Consider the following 27447-nt stretch of genomic DNA (forward strand, 5'->3'; position numbering starts at 1 on the left):
AATTAGGCACTCACTGCTATATATCACACATTTGAAAGATTAAACACACAACCACACACAACCACAGACATCCTTACACATAGTGTAGAAAGAAGCAAGGAAGTCTAAGGTGTCATGAACTTTCTAAGAGTCTTCCATCCTCAATAATGTAAGAGGGCTAGTTTAATCAGGAAGCATATTATCTTGCTAGCTACTACCTTCCCTGGAAAAAGATTATTAAGCAGTAATTATTTTTTTTTTGTTTAAAATCTCTTTTCCTTCCCTTTCTCCCCGCTGCTAGTTGTTACCACAGTTAACAAAGGGAATAAAATAGATGAGAGTACTGACTTTAAGATTTGATAAAAAATAGCTGTAGTCAGCAGAAATATTTTTTTTCATCTTTACATCTCAAATCTGAAAAGTGTGATTGAGAAAAAGGCCCTCCCGTTTATTAAGCACTCATTGACAAAAAGTATAAAATAATTATTTTCTTTGGAATACTTCAAGAATAAGAACCAGATGCTACATAAGGACTAGAAAGAAAATATTAACAATCCAGTTCTGCTTGAAGTTTAGTGCACGGAATCGATTTTTCCTGTCAACACTGTTATATCCTAACTGCTGCCTAAGATGTGATGGTAGACTTTGGTGGTATTATTTTTTCCTTTTAATTACTAGATAAGCATAGAGAACCTCAGAAATGTATGAAATACCACTTCCATTTGTCCTCTCAAAGGCTATAATCCCAGCCTGTTTCTCAACACCTCTTGGCCATAGATGCCTTTCCACTATCAGAATGAATTCTTTTTTCCTGTGGTACAGGTAATGCTGTTGGTTCACATTTCTTCTTTCCCCAGTATTAAAGATCCCATAAATAACTGTTTTCATAATGCTGTGTTTTTATAGAATCTTATCACTTTCAAAGAAGAACCTGGCCTTTGGAAGTTAGGAAGATGTCCTGGAGGAGAATGTAGCTCAGACCTAAAGGACAAACAGAATGGTCAGACCTATACAGCATCTTCTCCAAAAGCCAGGAGGCAAGAAAGAGCCAAGCTTCCTTGGAGGCTTTACGAGTAATTCCAGTGTGATCGGAGAATGGAATTTGTGGAGAGAGAGGTGGCAAGGGATTAGGCCAGAGATGTAAACCAGAGCCAGATCTTCACGAAAGATTTTGTGTACAAAGTAATTGATTGGGCTTGATCTTGAAGGTATTAAGAAGCCAAAGAGAACAGGGAAACAGAAGGTTCCATTTAAAAGGTTTTCTGGAGGTTGCCCTATCTGTAGTTTGGTAGATGGGTTGGAGGAAGGCAAAACTGGAAGCAGGGAGACCACAGAGGATGCTAGTTCCATCACCTAAGTGAGAGCCGATGCAGCCAGTAGACAGGTTACAGAGATATTCCAGAGTAAAGCTGGAGAATTTAAGAGAGTAGAAAGAGGAAGCATACAGAGCCAAGGATGATTCTCAGGTCTCTGACCAGATTAGAGATTCATTCCATCATTGTCTGGTAGGTTGATTGTGAGATACCCAGAGTGAAGGTGAGAAAGCAAGGTGGCTGAGGGTGGAACCCCTAGGAGGCAGACGCTGAAGAGGTGTCATTAAAGAGAACAAAAAAACCGGAGTAGTACCCAAATTAGAGACTTGTGGAGAGATACCTGGGGAGGAGTTGTTCGGGGATGGGGGTGGGGGCGGTACAGAGAGTTTTAGTAAAATGAGGACAAAAAGCACTGTTAGATGTAGCAACAAAGAGCTTAGCCCCTGACGCTGAGAACTCTGAAAACACTTTTCCCTTTGAATCTCCCCACCCCCACATCTTTTTCTTTTTTTCCTCATTTCATTCAGACAGTTTTGTGACACTTCCTCTTTTCAACTGCCTTTCCACTTGTCCATCTGTATCTGTAACTGATCTGGGCCTCGCCTTCATATTTTCTTTTAAGGGATGGGAATTACCCTTTCCTTCCAGTCTGACACTAGAGAAACACATATGTTATTGTTTTGTAAACCAGCAGCTCAGTATTCCTGCAATTGTTTACTTCCGTGAGGACTTTGGACATTGGCACAGCATACCGTTTGTGTGTGAACAATGTGCCTCCCTACTGGAAGGGGGACTTCAGCTACCCTGAGTCTGACAGATGAGCAGGGATCGATGAAGCTCCTGAGAAGTTAGTTCCCTCACCCACCCTGCCCCTGTCAATTTCAGGTTAGTATTAGCACATCAGAGATTCTCTGCAAAGGCAAGTTCCTTGTCCTGTGGAACCAGGATTCCAACATTGCCCCAGCATCCTTCCTCTTTACCTATCTCAGAGTCAGTGTTAAATGAAAAGGCAGCAGACACGGCCAAAGCTCTTGGTCACAACTGTGGCATGGGACATTGAAAGTATTCAGATATACTTAAAGCATCTTACAATCTTAACTAAAGAGAGTGAGTGCTTAGTCCTTTCAGCATTTTTATTATAAATGTGTAATGTTTCATGTATACATAAGGAAGAGTTCATCTGCTGTAGGCAGCAGCATAGAAAGCTGAATTCAGTTTACATTCTCTAACAGAATTTTTCCAAGCAACAACTTTGGGTATTCAATGAATTTATAATTCGCTAACTGCTGTTTGTACTGTAATAGATTTATCTAGTAGCACTTTATTTTGAAATTTAACTGTTAGCTATGTTTATTTTTCTTTAAAAAATAAAATCCGAAAATAAAACATATTAAGGGTATCAATGGGATGGGAGACCATCTAGGAAGACCAGGTGCTGTAGGCATAAAAAAATAAAAAATAAAAGATTGTAAACTGACAAGGTCATTGCAATCTGTGAGGTCAACCAAGTGCCTCACCTAAAAAAAAAAAAAATGTATCAATTGTTAAGAATATGGCAAGTGAGAGAGCATTGCTAAATAATCTCATCTCTAAAAATTCTTATACTAAATTAAAATTCTGTTCACTGAAAAATTGGATTTCCTGGGAGTGGCAATTATGAATTCTGATGGTTTCTGAGGTTCTGCCCTATCTGAATATACATTATAAGATCATGTTGTGGTATGATGATGATTTATGCACAAATCTTGGTAGCCTGTCTCAAAGTCCTAGAATCTTGAAACCTTTCTTAAAAAACCACCAGGCAATTAATCTTTTGAGTGTGTTGATGAACTTCTGTATCATCCACAAGGTGTAACAACAACCACAAAAGCAACTCAAATTTGGAAGTTTACTGTTCCGGCCCTTAAACAACCCATTTTCCAAGCTCCGTGAGTACAGTTCTACTAAAACATTACCGTTGCTCCATGAGGTTGGTGCTATTACTGCCTCGTTTTGCAGATTAGGAAATGACAGACAGATTACATATCTACCTAGAGTCATACAGATTTTCAGTAGCAGGGCTGGGATTCAGACGAGCAAGTCTGGCTAAGAGCCTGTTCATATTTTTCACTACCGCTCTATACTGCAGGTGTCCTCTGGTACCGACTTTTATTTGATTAACTAAAGGGAGAAACAATCATTAAAAATATAAAACAGTCTGCAGCATCTGCTTCTCACTTCTTTGGTCCAAAGTATGAAAAAGCCAGTTCTTCTCTTATGTATAGATCCAAATAGTTCTGATACATTAAAAAGCCATTTTGGTCACTATGAGCTACTAGAGCATCTAGATCTGCATTGTCCAGTATATGTGACCACTAGCCACATGGAGCCGTTTAGATTTAAATTCATTAAAATCAAATGAAATTGAAAATCCACTTTCTCATTCTCACTAGCTTTATTTTAAGTGCCTAATGGTCATGTGTGGCTAGTAATTACCTTATCGGGTAAGGATAGGAACTGGAACATTTCCATCATCACAGAGTTTTAGCAGAAGGTGCTGCTCTAGAAGAAAACTGTGGAATAGAAATACAGTGTGAGCCACATGTATGATTTTTAATTTTCTAGTAGTCACATTAAAAAAGTAAAAAGAAATAGGCGAAGTTAATTTTAGTGTATTTTTAGCCCAGTATATCCCACATGTTACCATGTCAACATTTAATTACCAAAAAGTAATCATATGTTTTACTTTCTTTTGCATTGTCAGCAAAATTTGGTATCTATTTTGTATTGACAGCACATCTCAGCTTGAAGTAGCAACATTTCAAGTGTTCATTAGCCATATGGCTACCATATTGTACAACATAGTTTTGGACTTTTACACCAGGTTTCTCAACTGGGACATATCAAAATGGGAGTAGGACAGAGGTCTGTGTAGTCCAAGAACTACTGCTATCAGCTTTGGGATCGCAGGTGGCGCAGACATGCCTTTTGTAAGATGATAGATGAGGCCAGAAAGTATTTTCTTTAAAAAGTTGCAGTTTGGCATCATAAACCAACTCAGACTACTAATGTTAGTTGTGTTATTTAATCCACTGTTAATAATTACATAGACAGCTGACTGACTTCAAAGAACCAGTTAAATTTGAATTTCTGACCAAGAGCCAAATAAAACTTGGAAAAGGCACAAATTGAATATAAGTTATCTCCAGACATTGCTTACTTTTGTGAGGTATCTCCTGCCTTGGCGGCAGTATTCAGTGACTCCTTATTTAGCCTAAATTATATAACTAACTAACTATATATAAATATATACACACATACATATAAGTATGTAATTTTATCTATATATACAGTTAGTTTTATATAGTGATGCATAGAAATTATATCTTTGTATTTGGGAAATGTGTCTGTGCACATTGTCTTATAGCTGTGTATTCTCCTTGTATATTTTTTAATCTCGATTTCTTCATCTACCTTAAAGTAATGTTATAACTACAAACCTATAATTTAGTCTACTTTTAAGCCTTTCCTTCTGATAAACTTATCTATGCATGTTGGGTCTAATTATAGCTCAGCGTAACCGTGTGTGTTATTCATCTGAATGAGTAAGCTTGTCTGGCAACAAGGGACTGTTGTTGCGAAAGCTTAATTTTCATCTGACCTGAATGTGTTATGTTTATACCTTACTGGCAGCTTCAGGAGAGGCAGGTAAAGGGGAAGATGGGGCACAAATGCTTCCTTGCACCACCGCTTCTCAGTATATTTCAACACTTTGAAATAAATTTGGCTGTGATTTTTTTTTCTTCACCTTTTTTTAAATAAGAGAAATCAAAAACTGGAAATAAAAACTGAACTTTCCTTTATTCTCCATCTTCATACCTACTTCCTCCCATCGTCCACTCCGCCTCTACTCTGTTCCTTCCACAACGACGATGATGAATTTAGGTATCATTCCAGTTCATTTCTTAAAAGATTGTAACATATATCTATGTACAATATAAAATATTGTTTTATGTTTCTAGTTTATACAGTAGGATCACACTGTACATATGCTGCAACTTGCTGTTCTCACATAGCATTTCAGTAGACTTTTTTGGCATACTTTTCTTTAGTATGAAAATTTGATATATAAGAACATATCGAACATATAAGCAAATTATGAAACCTAGTCATAAACTCCTGAATCCACCGTATATACTGAGAAGTAAAACATTATCAGAACTATTGAAACTCCTGTGTGCTACCTTCCTTTCCACACTCTGATTCCACTCAGGAAAATACTCTTTTGAACTTTGTTTTGTTTTGTTTTGTTTTTGCCTTACTACATGTGTATGTGTCCCTAAAAAATATATTTTCTTGTTTGCTTATTTTTAAATGTTGTAGAAATAGTATCATATATACACATTCCTTCTACACTGGCTTTTTTTATTTAGTATTTTAAAGATTTATTCATGTTAACCTATGTATTTTCACTGCTATGTAGTAATATTCCTTTGGGTGAATTTTTACATTTTTCTGTCAGTGGACATTAATGTTGTTTCCAGTTTTGCTATTACAGATAGTGTTTACATGAACATTCTTGCACATGTCTTCTGGTAAACATATATAAAAATTTCTCTAGGCTATTTACCTAGGAATGCAATTGCTGTTTCGCAATATAGGAGCATATATATTCAACTTAAGTAGATAGGTCCACATTCTTTTTTTTCAAGTCCACATTCTTATCCAGAGTGATTGAACATACTCATCAGCATTGTATAAGACTTCTTATTTTTCCACGTCCTGATCAATACTTGGTTTTGTCAGGCATTAATTTCTGCCTATATATTTTGTCAAAAAATATATTGAATTATAATTTTAAGTTTGATTTCCTTGATTTTAATGAGATTGAGCATTTTATATGGTTATTGTCTGTTCTTGTTTCCTTTTTATAGAAATGCCTATGTCTTTACTAATGGATTATTAGTCTCTTTCTTATTGATTGATAGGAATTTGTATATTCTGAGCACTAGAATATGGTCAATTTTTTATTATCCAAATATCTTATCTCAGTTTGTAGTTTGCCTTGTCACTCTCTTTAGTCATCTTCTAAAAAAAAACCTTTTGACTTTTACATTTAAGTGCTTAATCCATCTGCAACAGAAGTTTCTATATTTATTGATGTAGACAACAAATTTGTTTTCCAAATACAAAACCATTTTCCTAGTCCCATCAGTTCTGACATATATCAGATTTCCAGATGTGCGTGGAAAAGTTTGAGTTTCTTTGAGCTTCCAAACACATTTTAAAGAATCAACTTAAAGTATCACTTAAAAAAAAAAAAACCTTTAGACTTTTTATTCTCATTGCATTGGATCATCTTAGAGGAAATTGATTTTGAATACAGTTGATTTTTTCATATTGATCTTATATCTAGCTATTTTGCTATACTTTTTTATTAAGTTTTAATAAATTGTCTAGAGATTTTGGGAGTTTTCTGTGTACGTAAATACTGCAGATGTTAACAGTTTTATTTCTTCCATCACAACCTGTATGCCTTTTGTTTCTAACCTTATGTCTTTCATACCTTGATGAATATGATCCCTACTACAATAATGATTTGAAGTGGATATAATAGGCATCCTTGTCTTGTTTCTCAATTTTTAAAGAATGTGCTTTTACTATTTTACCATTGAATATATTAGTTGCTGTAAGGGTTTTAGTAGATGCCCTTTATCATGCTAAAGAAGTTTCCTATTCCAATTTTGCTAAGAGTTTTTATCTTAAATGACTATTATTAGAGCCTGTTGGGTACTTTTTATGCATCTGTTGAGATTAACATTTTTTCTACTTTAATCTGTCAGTGAGGTAAATCACATTAATAATTTTCTATTATTAAACTATCCTTGCGTTCCCAGAACAATCCCAACTTAGTTAAGACGTGTGCCTTTTTGATATATTATTCAATAGTGCATTTTTTATAAATATAAACTGATTTCAAAATAAAAAGGAATAGAAACTAAATCTCTGTTGACAATAAAATCTTTCCCAGTACCTTAACAGGGTATGTGGAGACTTTCAGGCTGCTAGATATAGGCATTAGCTTGATGTAGCAGAAAGAACAGTGGAAAGCTACGTCATTTTTGTCCTGTTCACTTGAGAGAATTAATACAGTTTAATGGACTAGTGTGGGCCTTATGTTCCTCAGTTTCTCTGAGACTCAGGGACATATTTTTGCTGCTAGTAGCCGTGTGCCCTCGCTTGCTTTGCTATTAATCCATTATTATCCAACAAATATTTACTTACTAGGCACTAAGGACAATGCAAAATCTATTCCTCGACAAAGTTCTATTCTAGGGAGGGACAGAAAAAGTAAACAGTTGGAAAAACACTGTTATGAAATGGAATGATACTTCTTATCTACTTCAGATCATTTTGGTCCTCAGGTGTGGGGCAGGATTGGGGTAGGCAGAGAGTCTGGGTAGAGAGAGAGGGAGAAAAGAGGTGGGGTATGGTACTTGAGCAGAGTTTTATAGATGATGAACAGTTACTGATCTCCATGAACCTCATTTGTGTCCTCAGTGGTTAACAAAGGTTATTAGACTATTTTTTTCCTCTACCTGCCCTTTTGGCTCTGAAAACTTGTCTCTTTGACTCTGTGGCCATATTATCCTTTTCAGGACCTCACTAATAATCTCATGATTTATTAAACATTTGTGCTCGTACTTCTGATTTATGGTCCTTCAGATCTTTTGTACCATAGATTTAGGGTTGTTGAATGACAAAATAGAATCTTCTTTTTTCTGTTTTATTAAGAAATACCAACATATTTCATTTATAGAAGACCGATGATATTGACAAACGAATCATCATATAGAATTAACCTATTAATTTTATTGTGTTTTTATGAAATCGCTGAATTTATTGTTACCATAAGACTTTTTTTAATTCCAGGCTTTATATAATCTCTAAGCACATTTCATTTGTATGTCTTATTTCAGCGCTGGACCCAAAGGAGACAACATTTATGAATGGAGGTCAACTATACTGGGACCCCCAGGATCTGTCTACGAAGGAGGGGTGTTCTTTCTTGACATTACCTTTTCACCAGACTATCCATTTAAACCCCCTAAGGTCAGTATGAAGTATTCATCCATTTTTGGCAATATATGTTGTTTTATATGTATATACATATTCTTAAATATACATATCTAGAAATGCATGTCTATTTTGCATAAACAGCTTCCCAGGGCAGATTGTATGGAAAAGGAAACAGAATGTGAAAAATTATAGGTTGTTCCCCTACCCCAGCCCTTTACTCATATTTCATTGCTTTTTTCTCCTCCTTTCTCAGTGTCTCCTTCTGAGGTATATATTTAAATGTAACATTAGACAGCATGTTATGGCTGGAAGTAGGGGAGTAAAGTTGGGCTGGTGCCAGCCCTTGAGCCCAGAGAACCAGACATAGCCTGAAGCTAGAGCCAGAGCCAAGCCCAGGAGCCAGACTAAAGGGAGAGGGAGTCCCACCCAGGCGAGACTTATGGCACCAGCTGTGGAGCTTTGGGTTTTGGAGCCTCAGTGGTTCAGTTGCTTACATGAATTGCACATGTGCTACAATGGAAAGTGTGACCCACAAAGACTTCAAAATCATGCCAAGAAAATTCAGTAAAGTATTCGTAATAGTCTATTAGTACAAAATGATGAGTACAAACAAAAGTCATACGTCAATGGCTAAAGAAAATGTAGGAATAAAGTGCAATCAACGTGGGAGAATTTTCACCTATTTAAACTGAGATGATATACTTTAAGAATTCTTCACATTCATTTCTACTGACCGTAAATCAGTCATTTGATAAGTTTCAATTCATTCTCCACTTTAGAAAAGAAAAGATCCTAAAGACACTGATCCTGTGTAGTTTTTGATTTTGTTGTTGATTATTGCTACTAGGGTGCCCCACGCGGTTCTCCACCCAACCTGACTCAAGCTCAGATAGACCCTTCCCTCTAAACCAGCACCAGTCATCACCAGTTCAGTTGGTGGCATCACCAAGTCACCCCAGCCAAGAATTTCCGCATCTCCTAGTTTAATTTCTGTAACCAAGCCTCTCCAGTCTCCTGGCCTCCAGGCTTCTGCCTTTCCAAACAATGAGTCCCAGAGCTGCCCGAGGGAACATCTGAACCACACTGACCCTGTGTATTGACCACCAAGAAAATATTCTTATTTGACCTGACTTAACCTCTCAATGCATAGGGAAGTAAAACTTATTTGAGTTGTAGGCTGGAGTAAACAGTTTTAAAAAGCAAGAATAAAACTATATTTTCACGGTGACTTTTGTAATTCCCTTCCCTTTCTCCTACCTTCCCTCTCTTTTTTCCTCTCTCTTCATTTTTTTCTTCCATTCCATTATTGCTCACATATTGTTTTCATATCAAAGCAAAAAGGAATAACTATAATTTTACCAAAGAAGAAACCAAGGCGCAGAGAAACTTAAGTAAGTAACTTACCCAGCATTATGCAGCAAGCAAATAGTGGTGTCAGGATTTTAACCCAAGAAGTCTGGCTCCAAAGCCTACATTCTTTACTACATTACACAATGCATTTTATCCAGGCTGACAGAGCTAGTGGCACTGATGACCACCCAGAGTTGCGTTTGGTATGTTTTCAGTGACAAAGCCGTGGTATATCTAATACGTATTTTCTCCTTTTATTGGATGGAAACCTTCTGTCTTTGCTTTCTACTTTGGACCATCCTGTAAATCACCTAGAGTATCCGTTATACTACCAGTGATGTGAGGACCCCTCCTGACAGCCTCTTCAATAAAGGAAGATCAGAGTAGGGAAGAGGGGGGAAAACTCAGATCAGGCAGTCGTGTGGCTTTAAGTCTGATATGGTCTGTTCTATGAAATACACATCTCAGAAACATGTGTGGGTTTGTCCACGTTTTTCATGACAGAAATGTATAGATTAAACAAAGCTGAAAGGGAAAACTAATAAATTAGATAAAATAATTCAACTTCTAAAAAGGCCTTGATGGACTGGAAGGATGAGCCAAAACTAACAAGATGGGCTTCAATATGGCCAAATGTGTGGTGTTTCATTGAGAATCAGAAAGAAATTATGATATGATAGGAAAGAGAGACCTGCTTTTTATATATATAAGTAAAATTTGTGGGCTTTTTGGCTATAATTCTTTGGAATCTGAGGTTCTTAAAACTTTAAGGAGAAATTTTTAAGAATACAATCTCCAGAACTCTGAACCATTCTCACGAATCTAGAGTACCTTTTTTACTTCTAAGCTCATCATTTTAAGAAGGGCAAACTGGAATAAGCTGGGGAGAGAGAGAGTTATTAGCGGTCTTGAGTTCCTTCACTGGGTCAAGCACTGCAGTGGGCATCAGCCGTGCCAGCTCATTCCTTCTCCGGAATACCCAGGTCAGGCTAGGATGTTGCCTTGCACAGATGATGAAGCTTAGAAAGATTTTCCAATAATGTCCAACCAAGAATCTGCTGAACTCTGACTCCCAGGACCATAGACTTTCCATGGAATTATACACAGTTACCCTGGAGACATTTATTAGTTAAAACAAGACATAGGACGAATGTGATATTTGTCCTCAAATGTTTCAGGAACTATAGTGCGGGTCGGGATTAGCCATCCTGGATGGCTAGATGGGAGAGAAATAGAAGCAGGAGGGTGCTAGTTACAGGAAAGTAGATTTCAGTTCTAGATAAGGAAAATAGCTAGACAGTCTGCTTTTGAATAGCTGTACTTTTGAGACACTGGGCTTCCCTTTACCAGGAGTGTAATTTAAAAAAAAAAAAAAAAAAGCGGAATTAGTACTTGTCAAGATTATCACCAGAAAAAATTAAATCTCTCCACTGACGAATTTGATTAGACACTCTCTTAAGACAAAGGTAACTCATCATAATTTAAATGCACATTTATTAGAAACCTGTGGGAACTTTTCCAAAGGAAATTATCACCACCTAATTTATCAGTTTTAGAAATCAGATTTTGTAGACAGGTATGTTACTCTAAGGGAGAAAACTTCATATGTGTCTTAAAAGCTGTTAACTAAAACACTTTTGTTATTTCTAGTTTTGTTCTCTGTTGCCTTCATCCTATTCTCGCTTCCAGCATCCTTAGCCACACATTTTTATTCATGCAGTATTTCCCAATACTCTGAAGAATGAACCAGTGTTGCAGAGTAGGTGTCAAGGAGAATTGTTGGTGAGAGCAGAGGCTCAGCATAAATAAATCTAGTTGGCTATCTATTGGTTATCAGATATCCATAAAATTAGTCTAGCATGATTGGAACCATGTGATGACTTTTCCCAAACTCTCATACTTGAATTCTTAGTGAGGACTTTTGTGTATATACTGTAGCACTCAAACACATCGCTTAAAGGTCGGTGGAGTCATCTGGATGACTCTTCTCCCACAAGACCTTTTGGGGAGTTGGGCTTCAGTTTGAACATCTCACACTCCAATGCCTAATTTTTCAAAATCAGAGATGAACTTTTCAATAATTTCTTTGAGAATTCACCTAAATTCTAATAAGGCAAGCATAACTTTTTAATTAAGAATGCAATATTCATTAAACTTAGTATACTAGTTTTAAATAGGTTTGAGTACTAGTACTTTAAAATACTGTATCTCAGTACAATTTTTAGTACATTGATTTTCTTACATGTGTAATCAGTATGTTTACGCATCTTTTACCAAATCTACAGTATTTTTATATGACATCATTAGTTGTATCTGAAGTATCAGTTGCCAAATCTTTAGTTGAATTCTTAACCATCGATGATAACATTATTTCCCTTGGAAAATTATCTGTCTAACGAAACTTAAGGAATTTATGGCCTAAAAGAAAAACATAATAAATTGCTAATATGTCCCAAAGTTTTTTAATACTATATTTCTTTTTCAGTGTAGATATATATTTTAATGTTATGATTCAGATATATATTTATTTTAAAAGTAGAAATTGCTTTGTATCTTATTGAGAATTATATTTTCTTAACTCATTTTATAGATAATTATTTCTATGCTCAAAACCTGTTATTTTTTATTTCAAAAGTTACTACATATTTTGATATTTTAATTTTTCAAAGTCTTCATATTTGTAATAGAATAAAAAGTAATTGCAGATAAGCAAAAGGAAAAAATTTAAAATACCTATAAATTCTAACCCAAAAAGTAATTGCTTATGCCATTTTGTATATCTCTTTTGCGATTTTTGTTCTTTGCATATATATGTATATATACATATAAATATATCTTCATGCAAATACACATATAATATATACACATAAAAATTGGGCCATATTCCCTATGGTTTCAGAATTACTTTTTTACCTAACATTATATATTCACCCAACATTATGTATATGTCCAACAGACATATACCCACATTACAATTATAGTGGCTACAAAGTATCCAGTTATATAAATATATCAAATTTAATTAATTTCCTGTGATTAAACATTTAAACTTTTGTCAATGTTTCTGTTATAAACAGTGATGTGATGAACATCCTTATAATTACATATTTTATATACTTGAGTGATTATTTCCTAAGGCTAAATTTGTTGACATGTAATTTTTGGGTAAATAGGTTTACAGACATTTGAGAATTTTGACAAAAGTTGACAGATTGCCCTCCAGAAAAAATTGTATGTGTTTACATCATGATCATCAACATAGCGTAGTACTGCCCTACACTCTTCTCAGCTCTGAGAATTCCTGGTCTTTTTTAATCTCTACCAATCCAGTAGATGAAAAGTGATCTCATGGTTGCTTTAATTTATTTATTTGACCTCCAGTGAGACGTGGAATTATTTTCATGTATTCTTTTGTCCAATTATTTTTTGTGTGTGAATAATACGAAAGGTTTTTTTTTCTTGACAGTCTCACACCAAATAAAATTAACAAATATTCCTAAAAGAATTCAGAAGCAGAATAATAAAATGTTTTATATGAAATATTATTTTTTTGACTAAAACCTTTGAAAATATTGTGATGCCATACCTAATGTTTTATGTCTCAGAGATTCTAATGACATACATCCTAACTAAGGAGTCATGTTAGATAACAGGACTTTGTTTTTATAGTAGAACTATATAGAGGGAGCCTATTCATAATTTGATTTTTTTTTTTTCTGCCTCCCTTGGATCTGGATATTTTATTTAAAAGAAAAAACAAATTGTCATTCTAAACATTTAAGAGTAGGTAGATAGTAGGCAGCATGTTTGTTATTTATTTTTAGCATCTCAGGCAACAAGTGCATAAGTCAGACATACTGTCTTAGTGTTCATATCTATTACTAGAAAAAGTTGTTTTCTTTGGTAGTAGTAAGACAGTATGTGCCAGGAGATATTTTCCTGAAACAAATTATAAAACTTGTGCCTAAGATGTTTTTTAAACAGGAAAAAAAAAAAAAACTACTTGCACACATAGAAGTTTTTGTCTGAGGAAAAATAACAATATTAATATCTAAAACCTTTTTGAATAATATAGTTCTTTCATTATGAATTTTATCAAATACATTTTAAAATAAACCTTAACTTAGAGGTCATTTCTGAGAGTATTATACGTTTCATGAGGGTTTTTTGTTTATTTTTATAAACTCTAGGTATGAATTACTTATTAATGAAATGTCAGCTAATAAGAAAGACCTTAACTGCTTTCAGACAATGAAATTAATTATTTAGGTTTGTCAGATTTCCAAAATCATTATTTTTTTATCCTCAGTAGATTTTAATCTTAAATTGACAGGTCAAGGCTAATCATAAGTAAAGTAGCTCGTGAGTTATAGTTTAGAAGCAATGATATCCATCCTTTAAAGAAATCTATAACTAAAGTTCAGGAAAAAGTTCTACTGTTTTATTCTAACTAGCTTATTTACCTGTTTTTGTTGCTGCTTCTGCTACTGCTCAAAGAAGAAAACTGTCTCCCAGGATTTTCAGAAAACGGTGATTTACATGTGTAAACCCGACTACCCACTCATTTGCCTTGGGGAGAGAACACACAGTTGTCATGAAGTAACATGAATTAACTTGTTTTTAACCTGAGTTCGTATGTTCATATAAAGCCTTGGACAGAGATCAGATGCTTTCATGCATATTGAATTGCCTATTTCACATCTGTAGTTGAACATCCAATAGCAACTGCAAACCTAACAGGTGCAAAACCAAACTACTGATTACACAGTCCTACCCCACTCCTGCCCAAAGCAGATCTTCCAGTCTTCCCCATCTCAGTGAATGGGAACTCTTATTTTTCTGGTCGCCAAAGCTAAAAGCCTTGACTCCTCTCACACAGCCTAGCCAGTCCCAGTCTTATTGGCTCAAAATAATTATTCACAATAAATCTAGAATCTAATCATTTCTCATCACTTCTACCTAGTAACACTCTGGCCCACACCACCACTAACTGCTCCCCTTCCCCAGATTATATTGGAAGTCTCCTTCTGGTATCTCTCATTCTGCCTTATCCCTCCTGCATTATACCGCTACACCAAATGACCCTTTCCTGATGTAAGTCAGATTATGTCAAGTCTTTGTCTAAAACCCTTCAGTGATTCCCAAGTCACTGGATAAAAGCACACATTAGAATCACCCTGTTCATAATACACTTTTCAAAATCACCAGCTATCACTCTTGACTCACCCTGAGCATGCTCCTTTCACAGGGCCTTTGCCTTTGCTTGTCTGTCTGCCTGCATTGTCTTCCTCCAGCAGGTCACACCACTTACCGCATTTCTTCTTTCACTTGTCTGCTCAAATGTCACCTTTTCGAAGAAACTCTTGGTTGACAACTCCCAACCACCTATGCTCCCTATGAGCTTCCCACCACTACCACCATATTTGATTTTTCTCCATAGCATTTTGCCTTCCTGCCATTATACATTTCTTTGTTTATGAATTCATTATGTGTTCCTTTCTCCAGTGAGCATGCAACCTCTAGGAGCACAGGGACTTTGTGTAGTTCGATGTCACTACTATATTACCAGCACCTAGAGCAATGCCTGGCGATTCAGTAGGGTAGTCAGTAAAAATTTGTTGAACTAATATTATTCATAGAACTTTGCCATAAAGACAGTAGTTATTACACACCCCCTACTGGCCCCACTTCACAGATCAGCCGACTGAGGCCCACAGAGGTTTAGTGGCATGCAGGCCGCATAGGAAGTAAGTAGCAGAACTGGCAGTCAGAATCAGTTCTGAACTGAACCTTTCATTCCTCAGTTACAGAGATTTAAATTGCTTGTTTCTCTGAGAGAAAGAATGCTTGTTCTTCGATTTTACACTCTGTTATATGTTAATTATATCAGATCATTCTCTAAACCAGGCGTGTTGGGGGGAAGATGAGCGAGGCGACACGAGGGGGTAAGAATGTCAGGATGAGATTTCCAGCGCCCGTTTTCCACTTTTGCCTCTTTCTGAAGGCACTTGGAGCTTTTCTCCAGTGCGTTCTTAATCCTCAGACACTAAGGTATTAACTCGGTGTCGAACAATAAATACTGATTTCTGGATTTTGGTAGCCCTGAAGGAGAAGTCATTTCACATTTTACAGGTCAGTTTCATGCTTAACTAGCATCAAAGACAACCTTGTGTCCTCAGTATCATGACTGGCCTATATAGTATTATGTACATATCATAAGTCATTTTTTAGTCCATGTTCCTTTTTGATAAACCTTTTAAAAATGCCATGCTATACTTTTAACGTTGTGTGAAATTTTAAAATTCATATGGCGAATAAAAGTAGATCAAAACAGTAGTCATTGTCTTTCCACTTTTAAAACAACACACATTATATCCATCTGTGTATCCAACTACCACCCCCAACTACCACCAATTTAAGAATTACTAAGAAGTCGCATTGGGTTTTGTTTATTTGTTTTCAGGGCAAGGAATACCAACTTTATTTGTTGATATTAAATTAAATATGCCTATAAGCTAATAGAAAATCAGCCATTATTTTGACAGGACGTTCAATTTAGTCATATTTTGGGAGGATCCCTCTTTCTCTTGCTTTCTATAATCTAATGCAGTTCCAAATTTGGAAGAAAGATCTTTATCGTTATCTCCTCTGAAATGCTTATTACCCAAGCCAACTTAATCTATTCAGGTTGTATCAACTCAACCACCTGTACCTTTGCCCAACCTCTGATGGAGTGGGTGTATAATCAGCATTTCAGATATCTATTCACACTCCCCTATCAGAGTCTTGCCAAACAAGTATTCTGCTGTGTTCCTCCGTGCTCTGGAGTTCCTTTCCCTGTGGAATGTGACCTCACTCCAGATGGGAGTTGGTGTTTGTTGATATTACTGTCGTCATAACGGGAGGAGTAGACAGGCCTAAATTCTCTCACAAAGGATGTTTTTTACAGGGAGGTAAATGAACAGAGGAAACTGGAGTGAGACATTCAGATGTTTGGAAAATGAGGAGCTCTATTGCTGTCACAGCAGGGAAAGATGGCAGCTCAGTTATCAGAGAGGTGATTTTTCCAAAGAAAGGGTCAAAGATCTAGACAAGTGACACTCTGAAGAGAACAGAGTAGAGTAACTTCGAGATGATGTCTTTAGGATCTCAAGTGTGAAATGGTAGGGACCCTCTAGTCCCAGAAAACAATGAACACTGGGAACTCTGAAACACCACAAGAAACAGAAAGTTCAGGGACAATAAGGTGATATTGAAGGAAGAGTCTTGTAAAGAGGAAAACACTAGGCCCTACTGAGCTGGAAAAAGCTTCAAATTTGACATTTTGCTAACTTTGTAGGAAAGAGCCCCTGAAAGGACCAAATTAAGACATGGAACAGACAACCCTGTGTTTATTAAGTGTCTATAAATTTTAAAACAAATTATATTTTATTGCCCACTTGAGAGATAGAATGGGGAAATGGTAGTCTACATGTAAGAAAAAAATTGTAGTGTTCTCTGCTTTTTTAAAATGTGTTACCTGTTTGGATAGCTATATATAATGTTATTGTGTTCAAGCTTGGATACAGTAGGGAGGTCTGAGTTAACTTTTAAGACTACCAGCCAAATATCAAACCCTTCATGGCAATAGTCAAGTTTCCTTGATTTTTTTCTTTGGAATTGGAGCTGGATCTCTTGTAAGATAGCAACCTCTTAAAAGATTTGCTCAAACAGGTTCAAGGAAAATTAGGCAGGGAGAAAGGAATGTTCTCAGTTCCCACCTGGCCAAGATCAGAGTCAGCATGTGATCATAGCTTGTCACTGAATTAGGAGAAAGGTACTATCAACTGTCCTTTGCAAGTGTGATGCAAGTCTTGCCCTGTAGAAGGTAAGGAGAAACAAAGACGTTAAAGATTATAAATAAAATAGATCAAGGATTAGATAGCTACACTGATTAATACAGGTATAGCTATTCTAAGCAATCAGGTACAATTTTCTTGTGGTATCAGTATGTTAGCAGAAATCTACCAAAAATTCTTATAATGCTTTTTAAAATGTTATTATAAAGCAGAGATTTATTTAGCCCTTCCCACTTTCAAGGTCTTTGACATATAAAGATGAATAAAATACAGCCCTGTGAAGCATGGAGACAAGCTGAACAACAGTTAGAAGCTAACGCACTACACTAATCCAGGCTAGCAAAGTGTGAAGGCTGAGTTTTGGGAATGAAGGCAACGGTGACAAAATATGAATTCTTTTTTTTTTTTCATTCCTTTATTCAATAAATATGTGTGTACCGCATACCACTCCAGATACTGAACATATAGAGGTGTCTCCAGTAGGACATCAGGGTGGGAAATGTCTTTTGGTAGCTTTAGAGATCTGGAGTTCAAGTGAGTGATGTAAGCTGGAGATAGAGATTTGGGGGTTAAAATTCTAGAATAAATGACCGAACCTATATAAATGTGCAATTTTCAGCCCAAACTGAGTTTTTGTGTCTATAAATTTCTAGAATGAATTTTCCAAAGGAAAGATTGATAAAAAGATTAACAGAGCTCACATTTTCTCTTTTTCATTGTGTTCTCAGTGTTTTGGGCTGGGAAGTTATTTTCCATATAGAGTACAGTACAATGCCTCACAAACTATTTTCTTATTAATATTCATTTGTTATTAATAAAGCATGAAAACATGAACAATTAAAACAGTCAAATAACTTAATCTTCCCACAAGTACCTAAGTAAGGACTGAAGTAAACCAAATTGTCACCATGGTTGGAGTATACTTCTGCAAGAGAATGAACTAAATGACTTTCTTTAAGTTCCCTCTGAGCCTTTTTTTCAGTTTCCAGTTCTATTGACGTGATGGTTATGGAGAATTCTGTGCTAGACATTATGCTGTATTTTTAATACCTAGTATTTTATACTAACTAACATCATACCACACTTTTATACCTGTCTCTCTTGATCCTCTCAGTTTGAGAGCCAGATTTCATTATCACAGAAAACTTAATTAGTATTGGATCGACTAGATCAGATTAAATAATGTGATTAGGATCACATAGCAAGTACATGCCAAGGCCGGGATTAGAACTCTTGGTCTCCTGATTTCCAGTCTAGCAGCCTCTACTCTTCTCACCTGAAGTAGCTGAGCTGTGAAATGTTCTTGCTAACACAGTAATTCAATTTATTGCCAACAGCTATACTTTTGATCACCCCTTGAATTCTTTTCTGTAGTTATTCCAGAACATCCTTTTCGTCTTTCTTTTTGTGGAGAATTAGGTTTAGTAAGGTTTTTTGTTTTGGCATTTGCCGAATTACAAACTTATATATGTACAATATATTATAAAATTATTATTTCAAGTTACTTCCAGTTATTTCCTTCATTTCCACACATTTTTTTTTTCTCATTTTCCTCCCCTTCTCACTTTAAAATACCACCTCTTCTTTGGTGATTTACTTCTAAAACCAGATTATTTTTAAGAACAGTTTTTAATAGGTGATACACACACATACACACAAACACACAGTAAAATTTCAAATAGTACAAAAGGTATACAGTGGAGTAAGTCTTCCTCCCTCTTGCCTGGCATTTTCATTCTCTTCCTAAAAACATCTGTTTTTCTGCATTTACTTTTTTCATTTAGCATCTTCAAGATTGTCTCATATTCATATATGTAGATCAGCTCCATTATGTTTCACTGAATGACAGTACCATGATCTATTTAACAGGTTCCCTACAATAGACACATAGGCTATTTCCAGTATTTTGCCAAAACAAATAATACTTCACTGAGCATCTTTGTACATACTGTCTTTGTGGTCTTGTGTAAATATATCTGTAGGGTAAATTGCTAGAATTAGAATTGCTACAATAAAGAATATATGGGTGCTCAGTTTTAGTAGATATTGCCAGATTGATCTCCAAAGAAGTTGTACTAAGTTACACTCTCAACTTAGACATACTTGCTTTTCCCTACTACACACCAATGCTCTATGGCACCACTAAATACTTGACTTTACCAGTCTAATAATTAGAAAAGAATGTTTAGTTATAATTATATGTCTCTCATGAGTAAGAATACCTTTTCCTGTGTCTGAAGGTTGGCCTTTTCCTTATTGAAAAGGAAAATTATAGAAACCTGTGCTCTTGACACTTTCCAATCATGTCACTTTTGATGACACTAAATTTTCTGGAACTTGATATTTTCCTCCGTAAAAGAGAAAATTTAATAATCTCTAAGATGCCTTTAATCTTTAGCCGTCAGCGATTTGTCCACCCTGCTTAAACCTCTTTAGTAGATTTCCACTGCACTTAGAGTAAAATCTAACTTCTTGCATCAGCCTACTAGGCCTTCGTGATCTTGCCGCCTCACACACGTGGCCCTCTGCAGCCTCCTTTTGTTCTTCAGCACCCTAGGGTTTGCTGTTCCTTTTGCCTGGGACACATTTGATCCTGTTCTTCATGTGAGCAACACTTTCTCATCTACGGGCCTCATCTTTAGGGTTATCTACTGAGGGGTGCATTTCCTGACCACCTTATATAAATAGTTCCACACGAGTTATTTTCTATAACATTAACCTGATAATTTCTTTCATGAAATTTCAGTCTGACATTTATACTTATTAGTTGGTTTTATTTTCTTCTTACTCACACTAGACTCAAAGCTGAGAGCAAACACCTTTTCTGTCTTGTAGTACCTGGCAAATAGTACTTTCAGTAAAGCAAATTATTCATTTTGTTTGTCATACCTTTAACACTTCAGAAATCTCTTGTGCTCTGTTGATTTGTAATATCGACATGTTATTCAGTAAGAGAGAGAGAGAGTGTGTGTGTGTTTGTGTGTGTGTGTGTGTGTGTGTGTTTGTGTATTCTCATTCTTTCCTGCAGAATTAGAAACACCTGGAGGGCATGGTTTTCCTTTTCAATGAAGACATTGGTCATGAGAGCATCTAGTAGACCCAATAGAAAGTAATGCATTTTATTTTAATATAGTGAAAAGTAATACATTTTATCTTAAAATGCTTAAAGTGCTGCAGATACTGGCATTAAACTTACTGGCAAGAAATTAATCCATGTTAAAGAAAAACTTGAGTTTTCATTTCCATCTTGTTTGAAATATTCTTCATTTATAAGTATCTAGGATATATTTTATGCAGACCATCTGTTGAAACAAGGTATAAACAAATAATTTGTATCTTTAAATATAGTTTCAAATAATATTCAGTATGTGGGCCAAATTTTTCAAAGCAAGAAAATGTAATCCAAGAACGAAGTACCTTTTACTAGAGCTATCTACATTCAGTAATATACTGTGAACATATTCACTTTTCTGTGCCATTTTTTACAGCTTCAGAAGTCACATGAAACCAAATCAATGCCTGTGCTTGTTTACAAAGCCAGACTTCAGCAAAGAAAATACGTAAACTTTGTCTTTGCTGCCACCTTGTCACATTGCACAACTGTCACTACTTAAGCTTTATTTAAACAGAAAATTCCTGGGCGGGGTGGAATTTATGTGTAGTAGAATGAATAGATAAATTATGGTGTATTCATACAGTGGAATATTATGTGATAGTGAAATTTAAAACACGAAACAATGAGCAATACAAATGAATCTCATAAACAATATTGAAAGATAAAGAATGTGTACTGCGTGATTTCATTTATATAAGCTCAAAAACACAGAAAACTAATGTTTGGAGAGGTAGGAGTAAGAATAGTAGTTACATTTGGGATACTTATGACTGGAAAGAAACACGGACATTTCTGGAGTGTTGGCAATATTCTACTTTTTGTTCTAGGTGGTAGTTACTCAAGTGTGTTCACTCTGTAAAAATTCATTAACCCTTTTTCATGAATTGATTTTATGTTCCATGAAAAATACAATTCTAACCAGACCAAAAATATTTTATCATATGACTGTAAGGCAATGACACAGATTTCAAGTACGTACCTGAGAAATAAATTTTACTAATCCAGAGTTTTATCACATTTAAGAAGATACAGCCATCCATCCATCTATTAAGAGTTGCAGTACCTCTGAATACATGTCTTTGAAACCTTTAAAACTTGTCATTTTGATAGTAAATATAACCACATTACTATGATGATATATTATTGTTTACTACAAATAGGAAGTTGATTTCTTTGTCCTTTAACCAAATGTCACTAAATAATTCTGACCAAAGAAATAGAAAAATAATTTAAAAACTGACTAATACAGGCTTTTGAAGAAAAGTTTATCAGGACAGAAGTACATTAATTTTCTTGTACTTGGGGGAAAAGGGGAAGTTAATCATTTTTACCTAGACATATCAAATTTTTAAATTTTTTATACTGTTTATTTGAGGTATATACAGTGTAGTAATATGTGTCGTACTTCTGGAATGTCTATCAGTTGTTTTCTAATTTGAAAGATTTATGAAATATTCTTAAACTTGACTCTACAATTGCTGTTCGAGACTGTTATAATCTCTACTGACTAAAAGTCTCTCTACAAGACTTTGAAAGTAACCCTAATCAATATTTGAATGACAAACAACACATTTCCCTTTATAAACTTTACACATCTGTCAATCGATTACCCTCCCCTTTAATAAAAGGCACTGTAAATCTAAATGTTGGAACATCAGAAGTTCTTATTCAGTTTTCATTTTTAATCCTGGTATATATGGCCTTTTTTAAAATGTATATGTTCTATATTTTTCCAGTTCATTTGTTTATTGAACAAAATACATGTTGATATCCTACTCTCCCCTAAAGGAGATAAAAGTCAATATTAGATGAAAGCCTTGTCCTTAAGGAGCTTATATAAATTTGTTCCCTTCATAGGTAAAAATTCATTGTTAGCCCGTCTACAAAAATTCATTTCTAAAATTTTTGCTTGGCTTTACATTCAGCTGTCAGTTTTGTAAAATGAAGTTGGCACTATTTATTAAAAAGCCACATATGGTGCAGTTGTTTGCTTTTAAATGGTGATATTTGTTGTTATGCCACAGCAGCCAATTTTCTGCAGCACACAGTTGAATGCTGCAAATTACAGGGAAAGAAAAAGGAGCCTAGAGTTTTTATTTAAGATACTACTTCATATTTTTTTTAGAAATAGAGGATTCAGGCAGCAGGAGTAGAACATTAGAAAATGGGAGTGTATTTTTTCCACACAATTCTGAATCATTGCTATTTGACTCCTTTTTTTAGAAAGAGATACATTTCCACACAGCTTTACAGAAAATTGGGCTTTTTTTTTTTTTTTTTTTTTTTTTTTTCAGGGCAATAGTACAGAGAATACTGGAGGGAAAACGATAACCCCAAAACAACAGGCCTCAGAAGCCTTAAGATGTGAATGAAGGAAAATAACCTAGAAGATAGAAGTAGAGACTAGAGGAATAATGCCAGAAATCACAGAATGGTAGCAGAGGTTAAATTGCAGACAAGTAAAGAATAGGAGAGGGACAGAAAAGAAGGAAAGAGACTGCCTGGTATAAAAGAAAAATAGGCATGAAAATTTAAAAAGAAAGACCCATGTAATTATCATTAGACAAAAATAAAATTTAAGGGCTCCCTCATAATACTAAATATTCCTTCAATAAAACTAGCAAGTAATTCTTGAATACTTGCCAAGAAGACAAAAAGACATATTGATGATAGTCATGCAGTTCTTGATATGAGGTACAAACCTATTAAATTATGTAATAAATACAAATCACATAGAATAGTGCCTGGCACATAAACACTGCAAAGTTGTCAGCCATTTAAATTTTTTTTTTATTTATTAGGTTACAGCTTTCTATGATATACATGCCAGATTTTTTAATTTCATGATATAAACATAAAGAAGTGCCAATATCATCTCTAGTATACAAACAAAGTTTGGAAACTTTTATGGTATCTATAAACGCTACCACTTTCAAAGAATGTCTCTTTTGATTGTTACACAGCACTCACTGAGAGAATGGGCATTCAGCCAGCTCTGCAATTGCTGTTCGTTTACTGTATCATTAACAGAATTAGTCATTGTTTCATTTTAGATTGTATTAAAATATAGTTTACTTCTACACTGTTATGGGCTAAGCTAAAAATCAAATTGTCATTTCTAGCTAGTTATAATGAATACTTTGTATTTTGTTGTATGTATATTGAATTATTAATCTCAAGATAAATTTTAACCGCCACTTCATATTTCCACAAACATAGAATGTATTATTTTTTTCCCAAGGGATAAAAGAATTCTATATTTCCATTTTAATTTCTATTAAAGTCTATTTAATTTCCATTAAGTTTTACATTTAGCAAATCTGTAAATATGCTACATCTGGTAGAATTGCCTTGGGTAATGTGAAACCTATAAAAATATGTAAACACAATAAGGGCATTTTCCTTATGTTTATGTTTATGTCACTGTCTTTAACAGCATGTGTCATGTGGTCAGTCATTTATTATACACTTTACATGGAATCCATTAAGTATCTCAGCTATAGTGTTTCATAATTAATTGTCATTATGTATGAGATACTGTTGCAGTTATAAAGCAGAAATGAATCATCTTGTCTTAGAAATACAGGTTCATTGGACATCTGTTAAATTATGCCTTTTCTATGCAGTACTAATTAATAAATAAGTGTTACTGGATCAACATAGCCCCGCATAATGTTTTCTAAGTTCAGTGTTCAAGAGGAGCAGCTGTTTTATATCGGATTTTAGGAGCGGGGAGGCGATGCATATGGTGGGAGTATTAAACTCAGAGCTTTGGGTTCTGGTTTTGATGCCCCCTGCCCCAGGCATTGATGGAGCGCCTATTGTGTATGTGCTCCATGGATTAAAACAGTGGGAATATGTAAGTTATAGTTTGTGTAAATGTTTAAGTTTAGATACCAGGTTATTTGGGATTCAGCCATTTTTGAATCCATATATGATTCTGTTATTGGAAAATTTTTCCAAACTGTGAAAACCCATTTGTGAAAATTTTATGTGCCAGCTTTTTAAAATTCCTTAATTATTTTGAAGTACTGCATTGCTTTTTAAAATGATCTTCAAAGGGCCGTTAAAATTAAGCCTTCGAATGGTAACGTTGTGCTTCTAGAAATGTCCTCTTAGAGCTTCGTTAAATTTCTATTGTCTCTTTTTATGTTTTTTAACCGATCAAGGAATGCAACCTGTATATGCGTGCCAAGCAAGCATTGATTGAGCTGTTGTGTCTTCACCAGATAGTATCTTGCTGAAAATAAATTAATTAAGACATCATCTCTAACATAAGAGATTTTTACAAAGATTTGAATGTAAGTCTACTCTTTATTGGTGACTTTATTGCCTCATATATTGGCATAAATGATACAATCTGGTCTCAAACTAGTGTTGTCCTTGAGACTCATAAACAAATATAAAACACCCCACAGTCCATGAGACTTATACAGAAAAATAAACCATAAACACTGAGGATGAACTCACACTCAAAAGATTACAGCCCACACTACGATATGATTCTACTTCAAAGGAGAATCAGTTGGAGTACTATTACTATTTCTGAAACTTGAGAGAGTAGAACAAGTCAAGACAAGATAATCGTTTAAAGAAAAAAAAGAAAGGAGTAGATAACAATGAAAAAACAAGTCTAATAATAAACACATATTTGAAAAAGAACCAAACTGAACCTTATTCAATATAGATGCATTTTTTTAAAGTTTCTATATAAATTAAATCTTTATAAATTGGATAAATTTATTGGTTCCTAACCAGCTCATACCAAGTGTCCACAGGAGTTGGGAGTAACGCGGCCTGACAGGAGAGGACCATGGGGCTTGCATAAAATGCTCCTACCTTCTAAGAGATTTGCTACTCCCAGTGGGGGAAATTTCCTAGTTGCATATTTTTTCATATCTGTAGTTAAAAGGAAGTGAGGGAGACTTTAAATTTAAATGTCTATATTGTAAAGGTCTTTTATTTTTAATCATTTAAATTTTACTTGAAAGCTTTCAAGAAAGTAGCTCTAGCCTGCAGTGAAACATAGCATGCTGTAAAGTCTCATCCCCAACAGGGCGGTTCTCATCTTTACACATTCTGGTTTCTAGCTAACATTTAATTTCACTCCCTGTCATTCAAGGTGAGATATATTTCCAGGTTTGTTTGTTTGTTTGTTTGTTTGTTTTAGGGGAGGGAGGTTTTCAGTTAGAATTTTTTTAAGATTTGTGATTCCTCTCACTTACGAGTTGTTCCAGTTTTTATTTTTTCACTAATACTATAAAATAATCTTAGGATGTGATAGTTGTTGGTACAGTACTCTTAAGTAAGTTTTAAGAAAAGAGCACTTGAAATCTCAAGGAGGATGGTAATACTGACATTTTTGAAATGTGTACCTAACAACCTGTTAAAATAATCTACAGTTTTATAGTGAGCCTTTGGCCAAGATCCATTTGAATGATATTAAACCTATTTTTGGGCCTTTGTTACACGATTTACTGATTTATGATACGGGGGCTCCAAATATTTCTTCTTTGGGTCTCCATGGAAAAGTATCTTTAAGAGGAATGTATTTTTTACTGATCTCATACTTCCTTGGTAAAAACACAATGCCATTTTCCTGATCACATTTTTTTTGAAAAATGGAAGCTATATGAAAAGTAGAGGTTATTACCAAAATATTTACTTTAAATGATTTTTAATGTCATCAGCTTTATTTTATTTTAAATCATTTTTCTAAATCATGTGTAGAATCAGTTCGTCAAGTACTTTACTAAAATACATTCTCCTCTGTCTGTACGCATGCCCTACATGATCTCTCACTCCTTATAAAACCACTTTTTGTCTGTATATGAAATTTCAGTTATACCGTAGAACAAGGGAGTGGCAAAGAAAACACATTTGAAATCCAGAGGATGGGGGGTGGGGAATTATTATATGAACATACGCTTTCCGAAATAGCCTTGTGAAACTAGGAGATGTGAAGAGGGGAAGGGAGGCTAACACTGCTTGATCTCCTGCTGGACGCCAGGTACGGTACTGGGACTTCATGAATGATTCCGGCTTCACGGCCACTGTGGGTGGCTGCTGCTTTCCCGTTGTACAGATGAAGAAGCTGAACCTCAGAGACGCTAAGTTGGATTGTCCAAAGCCAAGATTCTAGCCCAAGTCCAGACAACTCCCAAAACCTTGTATTCTTTTCACAGTACAACTCCTAGATCTTGAAATTAGAATGGGTCTTAGAAATAATCTAGTTTAAATCTCTCATCTTATCAGGAGCTAGAGGCTCAGAGTAGCCAAGTAGCTTGCCCTAATTATTCACTACATGGCATTTATTTAATTCTACAGTCAACATAAAGTATTTTGTTAACTCTTTCTAAAATTATTTTTAAGGAGAAGTAATTTGTAAAGTACAGAAATAGCACAGCTTCATTTTAGGGTACCTTTTTAAGATCAAGTAATAAAGTAACTGGGAAGTACATATATGTATTCATTTCCTGTAGGTTCTTGTGACAAATTAACACAAACTTGGTGGCTTAAAACAATATGAATTTCTCGTATTTCTGGAAACTAAAATCAAGGTGTCAGCAGGGCTGCATTTATTCTGGAAGTTTCAGAAGAAATCCATTTCCTTGCTTTTTCCAGTTTCTGGAGGTCAACAGCATTCCTTGGCTCATGGTCCCTTTCTCACATAACTCTAACATCCTGATTCTATCATCAGACCCCCTACTGATCCTCCCTCTTATAAGGCCCTTGTGATTATTTGAAGCCCACCCAGGTTCTAGGGATTAGAATGTGGACATCTTTGGGGGTG

The 27447-nt window shown here is 35.1% G+C and overlaps 1 protein-coding gene across 2 annotated transcripts in view; it reads left to right on the plus strand.

Annotated features, from left to right (window-relative positions):
- Positions 1-27447, plus strand: part of UBE2E2 (ubiquitin conjugating enzyme E2 E2) — a 286680-nt gene that overhangs the window by 219818 nt on the left and 39415 nt on the right. For both annotated transcript variants that reach the window (XM_036218989.1, XM_036218990.1), the window contains exon 4: positions 8252-8384. In XM_036218989.1, the coding sequence (XP_036074882.1) occupies positions 8252-8384 (133 nt within the window). The remainder of the gene's footprint in view (positions 1-8251; positions 8385-27447) is intronic.

This window comes from Rousettus aegyptiacus, unplaced genomic scaffold (assembly GCF_014176215.1).
Source record: "Rousettus aegyptiacus isolate mRouAeg1 unplaced genomic scaffold, mRouAeg1.p scaffold_m13_p_4, whole genome shotgun sequence".
NCBI lineage: Eukaryota > Metazoa > Chordata > Mammalia > Chiroptera > Pteropodidae > Rousettus > Rousettus aegyptiacus.